The sequence below is a fragment of the Phodopus roborovskii genome, unplaced genomic scaffold, assembly GCF_943737965.1.
Source record: "Phodopus roborovskii unplaced genomic scaffold, PHOROB, whole genome shotgun sequence".
In the NCBI taxonomy this organism is placed as follows: Eukaryota; Metazoa; Chordata; class Mammalia; order Rodentia; family Cricetidae; genus Phodopus; species Phodopus roborovskii.
The window spans coordinates 27600916-27617677 of NW_026126418.1; the positions used below are offsets into that span (position 1 = coordinate 27600916).

Sequence of the window (16762 nt, forward strand, 5' to 3'; positions counted from 1 at the left end):
TTGAAGTAAGTAACCTTTCTTGTGAAAAGCAGTGCTCGTGTTTGCCCCTGTGGAGAGAGAAGAACTGGTGCCCTTGCTTTGTCTGATATTTCACTCTGGATGTTTCTCATATTTTTATTTTGTTTTGTCTTTCAAGACAGAATTTCTCTGTGTAGCTTTGGAGCCTATTCTGGCACTTGTTCTGTAGACCAGGCTGGCCTGGAACTCACAGAGATCCACATGCCTCTGTCTCCTGAGTGCTGGGACTAAAGGTGTGCGCCACCACTGCATGGCTGGGTTTCTTAATGTTTATAAGAGCTTTTCCTTGTTTTCTGTACTTTATACATAATTGAACTCTTCTACAAGGCATTAACATAACCCAGAGAAGCAATTAAAAAACTTGTTCTGTAAACACTTGGAAAGCTAAGCCATAACAATTTAAAAAAGAGATTTATATGTTATACGTGTGTGTGCACCAGTGAATACCATGAAGGCTAGTGTGGTGATATTTTGTTTATGCTATAACAAATAAGGCTTGCCTGGATATCAGAGTGTAAAGCCTAGCCACACTAGTTAGTCATAGACAGTGGTGGCATACACTTTTAATTCCAGCACTTGAGAGACGGAGACAGATGGATCTCTGTTAGTTCAAGGTTACCCTGATCTACATGAAATTGATCCAGTCTAAAAGAGAATCAGAGCGAACACAAAGGTGATCTCAGTACTTGGGATCCCACGCCTTTAATCCCAGCACTAGAAAGGAACATAAGGTGGGAGGACTCAGGCGCTCAATGCACTCTGGCGCATTCTGAGGTTTGGTGGAGAGCAGTGCAGTCTGAGGACAGGATCACCCCTTTGGTCTGAGCCTTGGTAGAGGTGAGAACTATCAAGTGGCTTTGCTTATCTGATCTTCAGCTTTCACCCCAGTATATGCTTCTGGGATTTTATAATTAAGACCAACTAGAATTCATGCTACAGGCCAGAAGAGGGGATCAGATTCCTTGGAGCTACAGTTATAGGGAGCTATCAGCTGCCTAACGTGGGTGCTGGGAACTGAACCTGGGTCTTTTTGAGGGCCGAACCATCTCTCAGGCCCCTAAGCCATAACTTGAAGAGCTAAAGTCGTGGTACAGTCACCACCATTTTTGTTGCTCATTCGTTTCGTTGGTGGCGGCAGTGGAAGAGATGGGTAGGGAGGAGGCTTTCTTCATGGCTTCACATTTTATACTTTGCTTATCTGAATATGGCCATGTGCTCTCAAATGTGTATTTCTCATTGCTCTTTGTCATTTTTAACATAATCCAAAACTAACAAAAAAGCTGTTGGGTAAAAAAACCACTCGTACTTTGTCGCACTGTAAAGGAGATTCAGCTGCCCCTGAGGAGATAGGGAGAAAAGAGAGGACTACCTCAGGCCAGCCTGCCAGGGTGAGCCTAGAACACAAGATGGGAATTCACACTTGCTTCTTTGAGTGCAGGAAAACTCAGTACTAAACAACTCAACTTTGGTACTAATTGGTGTAAAATCCATAACCTGGCTTGCAAAGCTCTAGCAGCACAGTCTGTACACTCAGGGTTTCCTGTAGCCATTGTTTCTTATGCCTAGTGGGGTCCCAGGAGCCCAAATATTCTTGTCTCCTGGAAGACTCAGGTTTGGTTCCTAGCACCCACATCAGGCAGCTGATAGCTCCCTGTAACTATAACTCCAAGAGCCTTGCCATGGCAAGGTCAAAGCCTCCATGTATTGACTGGTCTTTTTTAATATTTTTTTTATTTTATGTACGTGAGTGTTTTGCCTGCAATATTTATCTTTGCACCCCTTGTGTGCCTGGTGCTTATGGAAGCAGAAGAGGGCACCTGTCCTGGATTGGAGTTACAGCATTGTGCGCTGCCATGTGGGTGCCGGGAACTAAACACAGTCCTCTGGAAGAGCAGCCAATACTCTTAACCACTGAGCCGTCTCTCCAGCCTGACAACAGTGTGTGTAAATAAAGCAGGAAGTGATGAAAGACTCTGTCTGTCAAGTGTTCCCTAGTCCAGTCACAGTTCCCATCACTGAAAGAGAATTCCCTACTCTTGTTGACCTAAGCGGTCAATTTGTACAGTGTGGAACTGACGAGAAAGATGGAAAAACAGACTTCAGAACCAGAAGGAATTGAAGGTGGCCCAGAACCTGTGTTTCCAACCAGATAGGAGCAACCTGGTTAGGAAACCTGTTTTACTGTGTGTCGCAGGGACCTTAAAGCTGCCCTTGTCCCGTGGGAGCCTCTTACAGGTGGCCTGTCTCTGCAGCTCTTTATTTCTAGCTTTCAGAGAGATCAAACTTACTTCTTGTAGGAGGTGTTATTTTCCCCTTACAGTTCTGTATCATGCCTGTACACAAAACTGTCTTTACCAGGTACTTCTGACACTAAATAATGAGGGATCTTTTCTTATAATCAGTTCTCGTAAGCACTGTCTGCTGTCCACTTTGCTTCAATTTCACACTAAGTTCTGGAGTTAGTGTCAAACTCTTAAGTTTAAAGGCTGACTCTCACTAGACTGACCTCAATTTGGATGCCAGAGCAGGTACTGGGTCTCAAGCTATTTCAGCTTGTAGGCCTAGATCAAGGCTTCCCTAGGTTTAGTAATTCACTAGAAGAACTCAGGACCCAGGACAGCCATTTCCTCGATGTCTAAGGAACAACATAGCCCAGGAATAGCCAAATAGATGACACACATGTGGTGAAGTATGGAGAGGTTCCAGAACTGCAGCCCTGTCCAGCGTGTGTGTACCCTTGTGTGTCCAGTGCCTCGCCATGTCTTACAGTGCCAGCAGATGTCTTACTGTGTAGTCATGATTCATTAAATTATGGGATGCTGGTGACTGACTGAGTTTGTGTTTCCCCTTCCCTCCTCAGAACTTTGGGGAGTATGATGACAGTTCAGGCTTCCCCTTGAACTCGTGGAGGCTCCACCATGATTTTCTCTGTTAGCATGGGATTGATAGGAAGGGGCACTTCAGCAGTGGCAGGACACTCCCTTCTGACACTCAGGAAGTCCCAAGGGCAAAGATAGGTGTTCTGTTTTGCTGCACATCTGTTATTTGCATCCAGTCTAGACAGGTTTGGTGTTTAATTGCCTAAGTGTCACTATAGTGTCAGAGCTGTTGATTGGTAAGCTAATAGCATGTTATGAATGTGGACTTGATGGAACCAGAGTGCCTGCTTCTGCGTCCCATGTCCCACACTCACTAGCTGTGTGGTGTTGGAGCAGCTAGCTCTTACCTCAGAAATATTGGGAACATGAAGTCAATACTAGAAGTCATTACAGGACAAAGTTTGTAAGAAACACTTGAGTGTAAGGTCAATGTTAATTAACATAATCATTATTAGTGATATTGTCAATGTCAGGTTAGAGCCCCAGCAAGGTGATCACAGGGTAGGCTCTAAGATGTGAACACAAATTTTCTGGGTTGTGTTCAGTTGATAACAACTGATCAAACCACAGTATTGATTTAGAAACATGAAAAGCTGCAGGTTTTCTATCAGAATGTAAAACTGTGAGCTTGTGTGAACTCCTTTCTGTCAGCTGGGCTATTATAGAATAACAAGGAAAGAACAAATTGAAAACAACTGTTTAAGGATACATCAATTAGTTTGACAGGCTGTTTTCTTTGTAGGCAGGTGGGAATACTGGTGGTAGTTTTTGTTTTTCTCTTTACCACAAAGCCTATAAAGTACTATAAAGTATTTCACTGGCTTAATTAGCCTTGCCGAATTAGCCATTATCTGATGACTATATATATGTTTTTTTTTCAAATATGCAATTTTTTTAAAAAGTGTGTTTTAGCAGGGCAGGGCTACAGCTTGGATATTTTGTTCCAGCTGACAGCACAGTGGCTGAAATGGGTTAGCCTCATGGCAGTTATTGGACACATTATCCAGAGTCATGTTTTCTACTCTGGAAACTTGCTTTGGAGAGAACATCTTTCACTGGGTTCTCACAGTACTCCAGGACTTGCCTATCCCGTGCTGAATGGGCTGAGCTGCCTTGGAGGAGGGAAGGATGGAGTGATGGGGAATTCTCTCTCAGACATGTGGTTCAGTGTGAGAGGGCAGTATAGTTGAGCTTTAGCTTTTTTTTTTTTTTTTTTTTTTTTTTTTTGTTTTGTTTTGTTTTGTTTTGTTTTTAAAAGATCCTGCTCTCTTCAGCTTCTGCTTAGTAGTATAGAGGGTTGGCCAGGTCTCAGAATGCCTGCCATGCCAAAGCCTCCATTTAAGGAGAATTGTCTTGCTCCCAGCGCTGACTGGTGAGCATTCCCGTTTTGTAGGTATCCACAAACCCTGGCTGTGACTGAGTGGACTCTGGAAAATCAAACAGTAACTTATGGCTTACCTTAAAGGAGAAACTCAGCCCAGCACTCAGGAGGCTGACAGGAGGAATGGCATAGGTCAAGACCAGCCTGGGCTATATAATGAGTTCCAGAGTTACAGAGAGAGACCCTGGCTCAAACAAAAACAACAATTGTCACTACAAAGCAAAAGAAATGAAGTTAGCTAATAAATAGATTTTCCCGCCAGGAGGATTTAAAATTGTGAAATGTGGAAAGATGAAGCTAGTAACTGAGACTTAGTTGAGAAGCACCTTGAAGTAAACAGAGGTTCCAGCCTTTTCTGAGGTATTGTGGAGGAGGGGGAACATGGGAAATTAGAGAATGCTGTTAATACTGCTGCAGAGGGAATCAGCTATTTGAACCAGCTTTGTAATGTGGAAAACAATGGAAGGTTGACTGCCTACTTGATGGATTAATAAAATAATTGAAGTAGGTTTTGAGCTGTTGCTGTCTGCAGTCAGTATGCTGGCCCAGGAGTATTGCTCTGAAAAACACTTAAGCCATTGGTTTTCAGCCAGCTGCAGCTTTGCCTACTAAAAAATGTTTGGCAATGTCTAGACTTAGATTGGTTGTCACAGATGGGGGTGGGGATGTTGCTGGTATTTTGTGGGTAAAGAGCAGAGATGCCACTACAGCTCCCAGTGGAAGAGGAGGAAGAGGAGCAGGAGGAGAAGAAGGAGGAAAAGACTTACCTTGATAAACCATCATGAATATGAGTTAGACTAATTGTTATGTTGCGATTTTCAGAAGCAAGGACTTCTGGAGCAAAATGGAGGCCTCGGTGATACTGCCCATCCTAAAGAAAAAGCTGGCCTTCCTCTCAGGTATGTATGCTGTCCCTGAACTCTCTGGTGTGTAGGCTTTCTTTGGTTAGTTTAACAAACAAAGAGGCTATAAAATTTCTTAGGTTTTTTTTTTTGTTTGTTTGTTTGTTTTGTTTTTGTTTTTTTTTTTTTGTTTGTTTTTTAGGTATTTCTTTAATGGGTTGCTGTGATCCATTGCTGCTGGTTCCTCATGATCTGGTTTTTATTCTGTTCCGTGATTTGACTAGCCTGACCACTACACTAATGAAATCACTCCTTGTCACTTCTGAAGTAAAAATTGAGTGATTAACGATGACAGGCTAGCATTTCAGCAGATGTTGCTGGAGTGACCAGTTCTGATTCCTTCTCCCTCAGCTTCTGGCCTCCCTTGTTCTCAGGGAAGCTTTCACTGTGCTGGGAGAGTCACAGAATGGCACTTCTGCTGTTCTCTTTACTGACCTAAATTTCCTTAAAGTTGTTAACAAGAAGTGTGCATACACTCAGATGATTTAAGATGAAGCTGGAGGACAGTCTGCTCCTCTGAGAGCTGTGGTGCGGTTCATTCTGGCCAATGTCTTTGGAATCTGAATAACAATATATCTAGGGAGACTGTAGACTCCGTGGCCCCTGCCAGTTTAGGGTTACTCGGACTATAGTATCTTTCTTTTTTCTTTCCTATTTCCCTGAGCTCTTGTCATTGTCTTGATAATTCTGATTTCTTTTTTAAACCCAAACATCTGATGTGTCTTTTTAAGTTGACATGTTTTCCTGATGAAGATTGTAAAGTTGACAAAAGAAGCTGAATTCTACTGCTGTTGTTATTCCTAACTTATTATGTATTTTCTTTTTTAAACTTGTGCTATCAATTGGCATTTCTATTGTCTCTGTGGTGTTCTAATATGAATGATATTATTAACATTTGTATTTGTAGCCTTGTGAATTTCATAATGCTTGTTCGATAATGTACGTTCTTACAACTGAAAGTGTTGAGCAGACTATAGGATTGGTAAATTGGCACACATCTGTGTAATCCCAGCACTCAGAAGGCTGAGTGAGGCAGGAAGATCAAAAGCTTGAGGCCAGTCTGTGCTATAGGAGATTCTGTCTCAAACAATAGCAAAAAACAACCAGCCAAACATACTAACTGCCTTGATGTGCTTTAATTTCTGCCTGTCTTCCTACACTGTTGTCAGTTGTGGATGCTGCTTTTTTTCTTTACACCAATAACATCTGTCTTACAGCACTTGTCCGTGTGCATCATTTGACCCATTCTCCATAGCTATCATGAAGGCCTTTGTTTCTCCTGGCTTCCGACTCTCCCACTTGTACATCAGCTGTTAGTCTCTTACCCCAGTAAAAGCTGAGGATGTGCAGTTCAAGGTAGTATAGTCTTGAGGATTGAGCTTGAACCCTAAAGGAAAATTTCAAAGTGGTTTAGATGTCATCTATAGTCTAGGTGCAAACTCTTGTGCATTTAGTTTAAATGCATTAAGTGAAGCTTTGTAGTTTTGATGAGCAAGTGAGAGTTCCCTTGCCCAAGCCAGACATGGTGCCCTACACTTTTAATTCCAGTGTTCTGGAAAGAGAGGAAGTGGGTCTCTGTGAGTTCGAGGCCAGGTCTGCATAGAGAATTCCAGGACAGTCAGGGCTACATAGAGAGATCCTGTCTGAACAAAGAAAAACAGAAAGTTGCCTTGCCACACTTTAAAGTTTTATCTCTTGACCATTAATAGTGAAAACCAGCTATTGTCAAACATTTTAAGAAAAATAATAAAAGTAGTCTCAAACCAACAGAATTACTCAAGGGCTACTGTGTAATCTATTTAAAAAAAAAAGTAAAGCCTGTATTCATTCTAATTGACAAAAATGCTATTGAGTCGATGTGTATTAGGTCAAACCCTATGAAATTGTAGTTTATTGATGTTAGACAAAGTAGTTCAATATCAACAGTTGCATAGAAAATAGCCCTTTATGACTGTCATGCCATGAATCGCATTTCTGTCACTAATGGAAGTCTTTTTCACCTCAGGCTTTTCAGTGATGAATTGCTAGAGATTTTACAGAATTGTTTTCTTCAGGATTTGCTGGTTTTTATAAGCTTCTAAAACTATTATAAATGTCACTTGGTTCTGACAGTAGGCTTCAGTGTGAATCAAGAGGAATTTTGAAAGAAGGTAGGTTGGAATAGAAATTCCAAAAGTTTGCTTATTTCATTCACATTGCTGGGAATTGAACTCAGTGCTTTTACTGTGCTGTGAATATGGTTCTTGGCTATGTGAGGATCTCACTTTGTACTTCAGACTGGCGTTGAACTTGCTGTCTTCCTGCCTTTTCCTCTTTAGATTGCAGGTGTGTGCCGTCAGACTGCCTTCAAAAGTTTCTTTTTATACTTGGGGTAAACAGGACAAGGACTTAAACTACTTGCTATTTCAGTGTGTTTCACTCCCTAGCTTTCTGCTGGAATCCCCACGTCCTGCTCCGCGTTCTCAGCTGGACAGGGCTGTGTGTCTGCCATCTGAACAGTACATCTGGCTGTCCTGCCTGTACACTGCAGTAACTGAGTATGCTATTTGATGTTAATCAATTTATTACATAGGAGATGAGTCTTCCATTGCTTTCCATATTACACACAGATCCATGTTTCTTCTGTGAGTGAACTCAGGCCATCTGTCATCATGGAATGTTCCTTTAACTTAGTTTTAAAACTAATGAAAGTTTTCCCTCGTCTTCACTTTTGTTATACTTTTAAAAAATCATTTTCTCTATCATCTCAATCCCTTTTTATAGCATTTTAATGGATTTTATATGAAGACACAGTGTAGTAAATTAGTGACTGTAATTCATACTGTTATTACGAATTAAAGCTTTTCTTTCCAGATGCAAATTTGTTGCAGACACTGATTGTACTAGGCACACAGGAAATGTTTGATGAGTTGATTCAATTAGGAGGCAGCCTAAATGGAAGATGGTTTTGATGAAGATTTCATAGATGCATTTTCTTCTGAATTTTTATGTTTTTTTTTTTTTGCCTTTACTATTATAAGCATTTATAAACTACAGATAGCCATTAGATATTTCGCGAACTGTGTCCCAAACTTGTAATTGTTTTAGTAACATTGGATTAAAATGTTATTCATGTGACATCTTAATATCTGGTAAATCTTAAATGCATCTTTTTTTTGTAGGAGGAAAGGACAGGCGCAGTGGACTCATCTTGACAATCCCCTTATGCCTTGAGCAGACAAACATGGATGAGCTGAGTGTCACTTTGGACTATCTACTCAGCATTCCAAGGTGACTCTAAAGGTGTCTTTTTCTTCCATTTCAATATTGTTTCCTATTGATTCTTGCTGTTGAAGTTTCATTTACTTGCTCAGCAGTGAAATTATAGTTAAAGACTCAAAGTAGGTACTAATGGCAGTACACAGATAAAATGCTTTACTGTTCGGTGTACTTCATAGCACACAGATTTCTAAATATATATTTTCAACCTTTCAAGAACAGCTAAGTGAGGTTAAGCATCTGCTTACCAAGAAGCTTCAGAAAGAAGAAAAATTAGGGGCTGGGGAGAGGGCTCAGTGGCTAAGAGTGTTAAGATTTGTGTGCCAGTGCTCAGCGCACTCATAAGAAGTTGGGCATAGCCCCTTGCAAGTCCACCTAAAACCCAGTTATTGTGAATGGCAGAGGCAGGAAGATTGCTAAGGCTTGGTGGCTGCCAGCCAAGGTCCAGACTCAGTGAGTGAGTGATAGAGCAGGACGTCCCCCCTCTGGCCTCAGTGTGCACAGAGTATACACATCTGCAAAAATGTTTACTGCCCTACATACACGGGAGTTGAGGGGGTGGACTTATCTACATGAACTCACCTTTTACTAATTTGGTTATAGTCTCGAAAATGAATGAAGGCTATTAGTCTTTAAATGTTTTTATTTTGAAAATACAAAAATACACACATAAGTTATAGGTCCCTGGGTTTTTAATTTTCATAGTTATTGAATAAAGAAACATTCTCAAATGTTTCTGTTTGCTCACATCTATTTGTCACTTGAGAATCAAAAGCAGGGGCTGGAGAGATGGCTTGGCAGTTGGGAGTATTTTCTGCTCTTCACTGATCTCAGCTGGCAGCACCCACAGTAAGTGTCTTATAAACACATGTCATTCTAGGGGATATGACTTCCTCTTCTGGCCTGCAAAGACAGGTGCCCACCTCTCCTGCTCTGCCATCCATAGCATGCATCGCTTGTCTGGTTGGTTCATGCCAAGGCCGGTTCCACACCACCCCCGCCGCTGTCCTCTGCTGGTTATTCCAAGGTTCTGGGGCCTCCACTGCGGTAGAGGCTGTACCTTCATCAGTGGTCTCTCTTGACCTCTCACACTGCTAAGCCTTGGCTTCTCTGCCGGGCCCTGGGGGCCTTTAGCTTTCATGAAGATTCTAGCCCTGCTATTTCTCACACTGATCCAAAAGGGGCTTTTCTCTTTTGTTATTTTTCTTTGTTTCTTCAAATTAGTAGAAACCAACATAGCTGCAATTTCTGAAGGTTCTGATGAAATGCAAAAAGTATTCACAGGTGAGTGGGCTGGTGCCATGGCTCAGTGCATAAAGGAGCCTGCTAGCAAGCCTTGCTACCTGAGTTCGATACTCGGTGAATATGCCATGTGGGCATATATTCACCTGTGATGAGGCTGCTGTGACAAACCATAGACCTGTGCAGTCACATTGAGCACACTGCAAAGTTGCCCTGCAAGAGTAGCTAAGGCTGAGGAAGGCACAGCCAGTCAATTCATGTCTTCTGACTTGTGTTCACTCAGGAGACTGCAAAATAGCTGAAAAGTTAACCTGCTTAGTCTCTCTCTCTTGTCTCTCTTATGCATACATCTTACAAATTCAGTGATGTGCTTAAAGGTAATTCTTCAATTTTTACAAGTATTATTTAGTTCTTTTTAAGTTTTCCAAGGTTTACGCTCTTCACTAATAATAAATAGATTCATGTCTATGAATATAAAATAGACACTAAAGAACTTTGTTTCCATCTTCCCACATTCTAAGATGTAAACTCTGGAGGGGGAGACTGTTATAATTTGCATTTTTCACAGCTCTGTGCTATGTAATATGTCATCCTTACTCAGTGGTCAGCACCTGTTTCTGCCTTTGTCTTCCTAGTGGCTGTATTTCTTCAGAGCTCTGAGTGCACCTGTGTGGGCTTGTAGGACCTGCTAACTGACTATCCTCAGGGACTTACATTTGTCCAAAAACTAAGTAAATGTAAAAGTTGTGAGCACAGTAATTGTTTGGAGCAAGCTTGTGGTTTTTTTGAACCTTGTTTTAAAACTTTAATCATAGCAGACCCCAGATCTGACCTGTGGCTGGGGATTGCATGGTAGATATGGAAAGAATACCCCACATCTAAGGAAACATTAGGTAATGTTCAACCATTTAATTCTGCTGCTCTGAGAGGAGCTCTGGTCCCTCTCCCCCATCTTATGAAGGAACGGAAACAGAAAGGGTTAGCACAGGCAGCTTGGCCAGAACCCTGTGGCAAACCAGAATTAGAGTGAGTCGGAGCCCAGCAGGTGGGCTCCTGCTTGCCAGTGTTCCACAGCTGTGTCTCTTCTTGCTGTGTGGGAGCTACCTCTGTTAGGATCACAGTCATGTCTTCATGATTCCTAGCAAATTCTCCTAAAACTTGGACCTGCCATGACTGATAATTGGCATGAAAATAACTGAATATCATATTCTAAAAGATATTCTGGCTATCTTGTAAAAAAGGACAGAATTTTTCTTTCAACAGTACATGAAAATCATGCTATTTTCTAGTTCAAAAGGAACTTACTGACTGTGGCTGAGGATGCCAGGGTTAGAAGCCGCAGAAGCTGTCCGCTGGCTTCACAGCCCAGGTCTCTGATAGAATGCCCACCAGGGGGATTCCTCACATCATTCCTGATAGAAACTCACAAGTTATCTTGCTACAGTTCTCAAATGTTGGTAGTTAAGAAATCCAAGTTTTGATATTTAAATCAGTTTTTTTTCTAGCTGTGGAAGCAGTAGTGTTGCAGAAGAAACTTCCAAAGGGCGGGGCTTCAGGGGCACAGCCTGCAAATCTCTGTTGCTTGCTGGCCATTTGAGAGTCTGTGGGGTCCCCTCGGTTTTGTAGGAGTCGAACAAGTAGGGAATAAAGCTGACCAGTGGCCAGAATTCCTAAGGGCCAGGCACACCAATGTCACAGACACATACTCATGTGTGAGGCATTTGCATGCTGAGAAAAGCAGACATAAAGCCCCAAGAAAGCCAGTGAGAGCCTACAGAACAGTGAGGAAATGCTTTACCATGATGAAGAAAGTAAGTGTCTGGCCCTGAAATACCCAACCAAAGAACACAGCCAAGGGCAAAGGCCCTGCAGCAGGAGTAGTTCAGCATTGGGGTGGGGGGGTGGTTGGAGGGGATACAGCAGCCAGGTAAATGTGGCAGGTGCACTTTGAAGGAGGAGCACAGTGCTTGGATGCTGGCTGGAGAAGAGGCTGGTATCCATGGAGATCATGGTCTAGGCTTCATCTCAACATAGGAATACAGTATTCTGACTCAGGCATTATCAGACATGTTCTCACACATTTTAAAAGGTCTTCTAAGCATTGGTCTAGGAGTTAACAGTCTTAGAAGATGAACATTCTGATATTCTGCAGACATGTTTTCTGAAGAAGATGGATTCTACACACAGCATTATAATAAAAGCATACTCAAGCCAGTGCTGATATGAGGCAGAAGAACTTTGAGCAAAAGAAGAGCCCTTAGATAAAATCAAGAAATAGTTATGAGCATCAGGGCACAGGCCCTAGACATCCCTCCAAGGGCCTTCATGGGTAACAAGTGAGGGCATTTCATATTCACATTTCTTTTATAGAGCTGTTTTGCCAAGCCATGTTGCCCTGAAAGGCTCTGAGGAGTCGGGGGCTCCCTAGACCTATGGACACGCCCTTTGTAAAGCATGTGAAATACCACTGGTTGGCAGTTTTGAAATAGTATCTCTGGGTTGTGTATATTTTCATTTTCTATCTTAGTGAAAAATGTAAGAAAATTAAAATTAAGGGTCTTTTTAAGTACACTAGAAGATTTAGTGTTTTATCCTTTAAGATCGTTGCAGATGGCATTTGCAAGCTTCATTACTTTCACAGTATTAACCTGCAGGTTAATTTATAATATGCATTGAAATAGAAAAGTGTTATTTTTAAAAAACATTTAAAAAATGATTGTGTGACTTACATCTCAGGGCTATGGATGCTAATATGAAAACACCAAGTATTGGAAATGGTGTGTGTCTTTGAGTGGCAGGCCCACACTGGAACCCTTTGTCTTGGCTCCATTTCTTGCAGACTTCCGTAACACAAAAAGTAAATGACCCAGAGACTGATATTGGGGTTCAAACTTCAAGCTAAATATCAGGAAAGCAAAGCGGCTGGCCATTAGCGTCTTACCTCAAGCTGAAGGGGCTGATCCTGTCTCCACAAGCTCTCACCAAGCCTTAGACTATAACCTCTTCTCAGTGTAGCTGGAGACTGAATGCCTCCTACTGACTCCTTGCTCCTGTCTTGTATACCCTCTAGTGTTGGGATTAAAGGTGGAGCTATAATTCTCTTTTAGAGATTCAGTCTTGTGTGGGTTTGGCTAGCCTTGTACTCACAGAGGTCTGTCTATCTCTTAACCCTGAGACCTGGGATTAAAGGTGTGAACCACTACCACCTAGCTTCTGATTGTTGGGATTAAAGGTGTATATCACCACTGCCTGATCTCTATAGCTTCAGACTAACTTTGCTTTTCTGAATCCTCAGTCAAGCTTTAATAAGTCATAAATAATATATCATTACAAACTTCTAAGCATTAGGAAACCCCAAGTTCTTGCCTTTCTTCAGAGGTCACTTAGCATCCGGCTCCCCTGTCTCAGCTGGCCTTTCTGGGCTTGTAGCCAGACTGAGGTATAGTGACCTTCATATAGGTCTTGTTGGTGGGTCCTCTAGGAATTTTTTTTCTTTACTTGTACCTATGAGTGCTAAATGGGTGTCTGGTTTGTTCCCTCCTGCAAGCATTTATGTGCTGTTGTAAGCCTAGGCACAGGCGTGTATTGGATTCCTCTTCTGTCCCACAGAAATGTTGAAAAGATTTTTTTTTTTCTCCCAGTTTAGATCCTGACATTGAATACTTAAATTTTTAAGTCAAATCTCACTGGTCATAAAATATCATTTTAATAAGGTATGCAGTATAGCCACAGGGTTCTGTGATCACACTAACTCCAAATAGTTTTCACCTGTCCAAAAGAATCTCTACGTTATTAGTCCCTCCCCATTTCTCTCTCACCACCTGCTTCAGTCAGCCACTAAGCCGCTTGAGCTTGCTTTGCCTGGGATGTACAGAAAATTAAACAACTTCTGGTGCTCAAGTCTGGCTTTTTGGCATAATATTTGGAGGTTATCTCTATCAGTGTGTGTCGACTGCTAAACAATAATGTTTGATGTGACTGATCTGTTTGGTTTCCTGTTTAGTGGTGGACATGGGATTTCTACTTTTTTACTATCAGACCTTGTGATATTGTAATATTTGTGTTCACATTCTTTTATGGTCATGTGCATTAATTGGCATTATCTTTGGGATGCATCTCAGTTTATTTAGTCCACTTTCTGCCTTTGCCTACCAAGGATCCTGTTCCTCTTCCAAATATTGAACTCTGTCTCCTCCTCCTTGGAGTTCTCACTGCTTCTCAGGAGAACTTTGCTTGTCTAGTTAGATGTATGCTAGAGGTTTTTTTGTTTCATATATAATTTTTTTAAATTTAAATTAAAAACACGCTTGTTTTACATGTTAATCCCATTTCTTCTCCCTCCTATCCTCCCTTGCCCCCCCCCCCCAATTCCCTATCTATCCCCTTTCTGCTCCCCAGGGAGGGTGAGGCCTAAATGTCATATCATTTAGATCAGGGCCTAGGCCCTCCTCCATGTGTCTAGGCTGAGGCTCTATGTAGAATGGTCTCCCAAAGTCCATTTGTATGCTAGGGATAAATACTAATCCACTACCAAAGGCCCCATAGACTGCTTAGGCCTCCTGACACTCGCATTAAGGGTGTCTAGGTCAGTCCTATATTGGTTTCCCAGCTATCAGACTGGGGTCCATGAGCTTCCCCTTGTTCAGGTCAGCTGCTTCTGTGGATTTCTTCAGCCTGGTCTTGACCCCTTTGCTCATCATTCCTCCCTTTCTGCAACTGGATTCCAGGAGTTTGGCTCAGTGCTTAGCTGTGGGTGTCTGCTTCTGCTTCAATCAGCTACTGGGTGAAGGCTCTAGGATGGCATATAAGGTAGTCATCAATCTCATTATCAGGGAAGGGCATTTAAGGTAGCCTCTCCACTAGTGCTTAGATTGTTAATTGGGGTCACTTCTTGTAGGTCTCTGGGCATTTCCCTAATGCCAGATTTCTCTTCAAACTTATAATGGCTCTCTCTATTATGGTATCTCTTCTCTTGCTTTCCTCTCTTCTTTCCCTGACTCAATCTCCTTGCTACCTCATGCCCTCCTCTCCCCTCCTCTTCTCTCCTTCTCTTTATTCTAACTCCCTCTCTCCTTCCCCCCTCCCCCAGGCTCCCAATTTGCTCAGGAGATCTTGTCCCTTTCCCCTTCTCTGAGGGAGGAACCATGTATGTCTCTCTTAGGGTCCTCCTTGTTTCCAAGCTTCTCTGGTATGGATTGTAGGCTAATAATCCTTTGCTCTATGGCTAAAATTCATAGATATATGCTAGAGTTAATGTGCATTTAAACTAACTCCTATGGCTAATGTGGAGGAGGAAACAGGAAAGGGTCCCTGAAATCTAATAGACTGCCAGATTGGAATCGCAGGGAAGTCTAGCTATTTACCTTCCTGATAATGGGTATAATTGAAAGCACTCTGGGCCAGACTGCCTTCACTCCTACATCCTTGCTCTGGTAAGCAAGGCTGAAGTTTCTTCCACTGTATTGAGGGTAGTTGAGGGTCTTGCATTACGATTGTAAGTACATAATAATAACATAAGTATAGCTATGTAGTTTTTTCTTTAGGATGGAACTTTTCCATGTAACAACCATTATATTTAGTAAATACTTAAATAATTAAATACAGCACCACACATTTTGCACTATTGAAGATAGCTTTTTTTTGGCCAGATGACCAAGAAAATCAAAGCAGTGATGGGTTAGAGGTGAAGCATTGAAGCTTCTAGTCAGTTTGTAAAGCAAGTTATATGACCTCATCGTGTTAGATTTCCTGTGCACAAAGAAGCCAATCTCCAGTGATTTAATAAACCTTGTTATTTCCCACCTGTTTTAATCTGTTTCCTCATAAATCCTAAATTCTGTGCAGAAGTGCATTAAGTGTGTGGCAGATAGAAGTTACCTGGCTCTGTTTGATCCCATTTTACAGATGGAGAAATTGAGAAGCTGCTGGTACTGTTGGATTGGTACTTCAATTTTCATCATTTTTTAAGACCTTATCTTACCATGGTTTTGGATTATTTTCCTTCCAAGTTAGTTTGGGATTAATGCTTCCAGAAATGAGAAAAACAATGTTAGAAAGTGGAAAGAGTACTCTGGAGAATTTCATTGGTTCATATGGTAGGTCAGGCCAAGCGAGGTGATTTGTATCCCACCTGCTGTTAGAGCTTTTGCCCTCTTCCATCAGGGTTGTGGGGAGAGTGTGGACCTTGTTTAACACCCATAATTGTGTTTTGTTTCAGTGAGAAATGTAAGGCCAGAGGATTTACTGTGATCGTGGATGGCAGGAAGTCCCAGTGGAATGTGGTGAAGACAGTAGTCTTAATGCTGCAGGTGATTCTTTTTCCTTTCGTCTGACAACCAGGAAATGTCTTTTGTTTTAAAGCAGGGTACCATGATGAAAAAGCAAGTACATACTATTTATCAGCCCATACCCAGGCTTCTCAGCATTGACAGTTCTGAAAAAAGATTTCACGGACTACTATTTGATTGCTTAAATTCAGCTTTAATATGTTTAAATCTATGTAGTAGAGTTGAGCCCCACCTTGCTGCACAGGTTAAAGGCTGAAAATAGTATGCCATGTTGAAATAGAGTGTGCAAGAACACCTGTGGTTGTCATGTGTGAAGACTGAGGACACAGGACTCACAGGGTACTCTGTGTGCTGTGCTTTCTGGGTCACACTCCCTCCCATGGCTCCTTCTTATTGGTTACACAGGAAGCACTTCTGGACAAGTCAAGTGTGAAAAGTTTTGCAGGTGAGCCTTATATGCTTATAGCTTCTTTAAAAAAAAACAAAAAAACAAACAAAAAACAAAACAAGCAAACAAACAAACAAACAAAATCCCCAAAGAACAAAGCAAACCAAAAACCCCACAAAGAAACAACAATGAAAATTAAGGATTTGTGATGATCATACTAAGAATTTATAGCCCAGAAATTTGTTTCGTGGCTATTTCTTTAGGACATTAACAGCTTGCAAATTCACATTTAGTAAACAGTTACTGAGTCTGCAGAGTGGGGGCCAGGGCATCTTGTCTTGCGTTTCTTTGTGTCCCTCACATTGTTCTGTCAGTCTCTGGCATGTAGCAGAGACTCACCAAACCCT

At 41.8% G+C, this 16762-nt stretch overlaps 1 protein-coding gene across 2 annotated transcripts in view; it reads left to right on the forward strand.

The window, feature by feature from the left end:
- The first annotated feature begins 5108 nt into the window (after positions 1 to 5108).
- Sestd1 (SEC14 and spectrin domain containing 1) overlaps positions 5109 to 16762 on the forward strand; it is a 53957-nt gene continuing 42303 nt past the window's right edge. Inside the window, exons 1-3 of one of the 2 annotated variants that reach the window (XM_051184406.1) lie at positions 5109 to 5177; positions 8342 to 8450; positions 15898 to 15988. In XM_051184406.1, coding sequence (XP_051040363.1) covers positions 5123 to 5177; positions 8342 to 8450; positions 15898 to 15988 — 255 coding nt within the window. In that variant the 5' untranslated portion in view covers positions 5109 to 5122. Of the gene's footprint in view, positions 5178 to 8341; positions 8463 to 15897; positions 15989 to 16762 lie in introns of those variants that run through there. The other variant, XM_051184407.1, reaches the window with a different exon arrangement.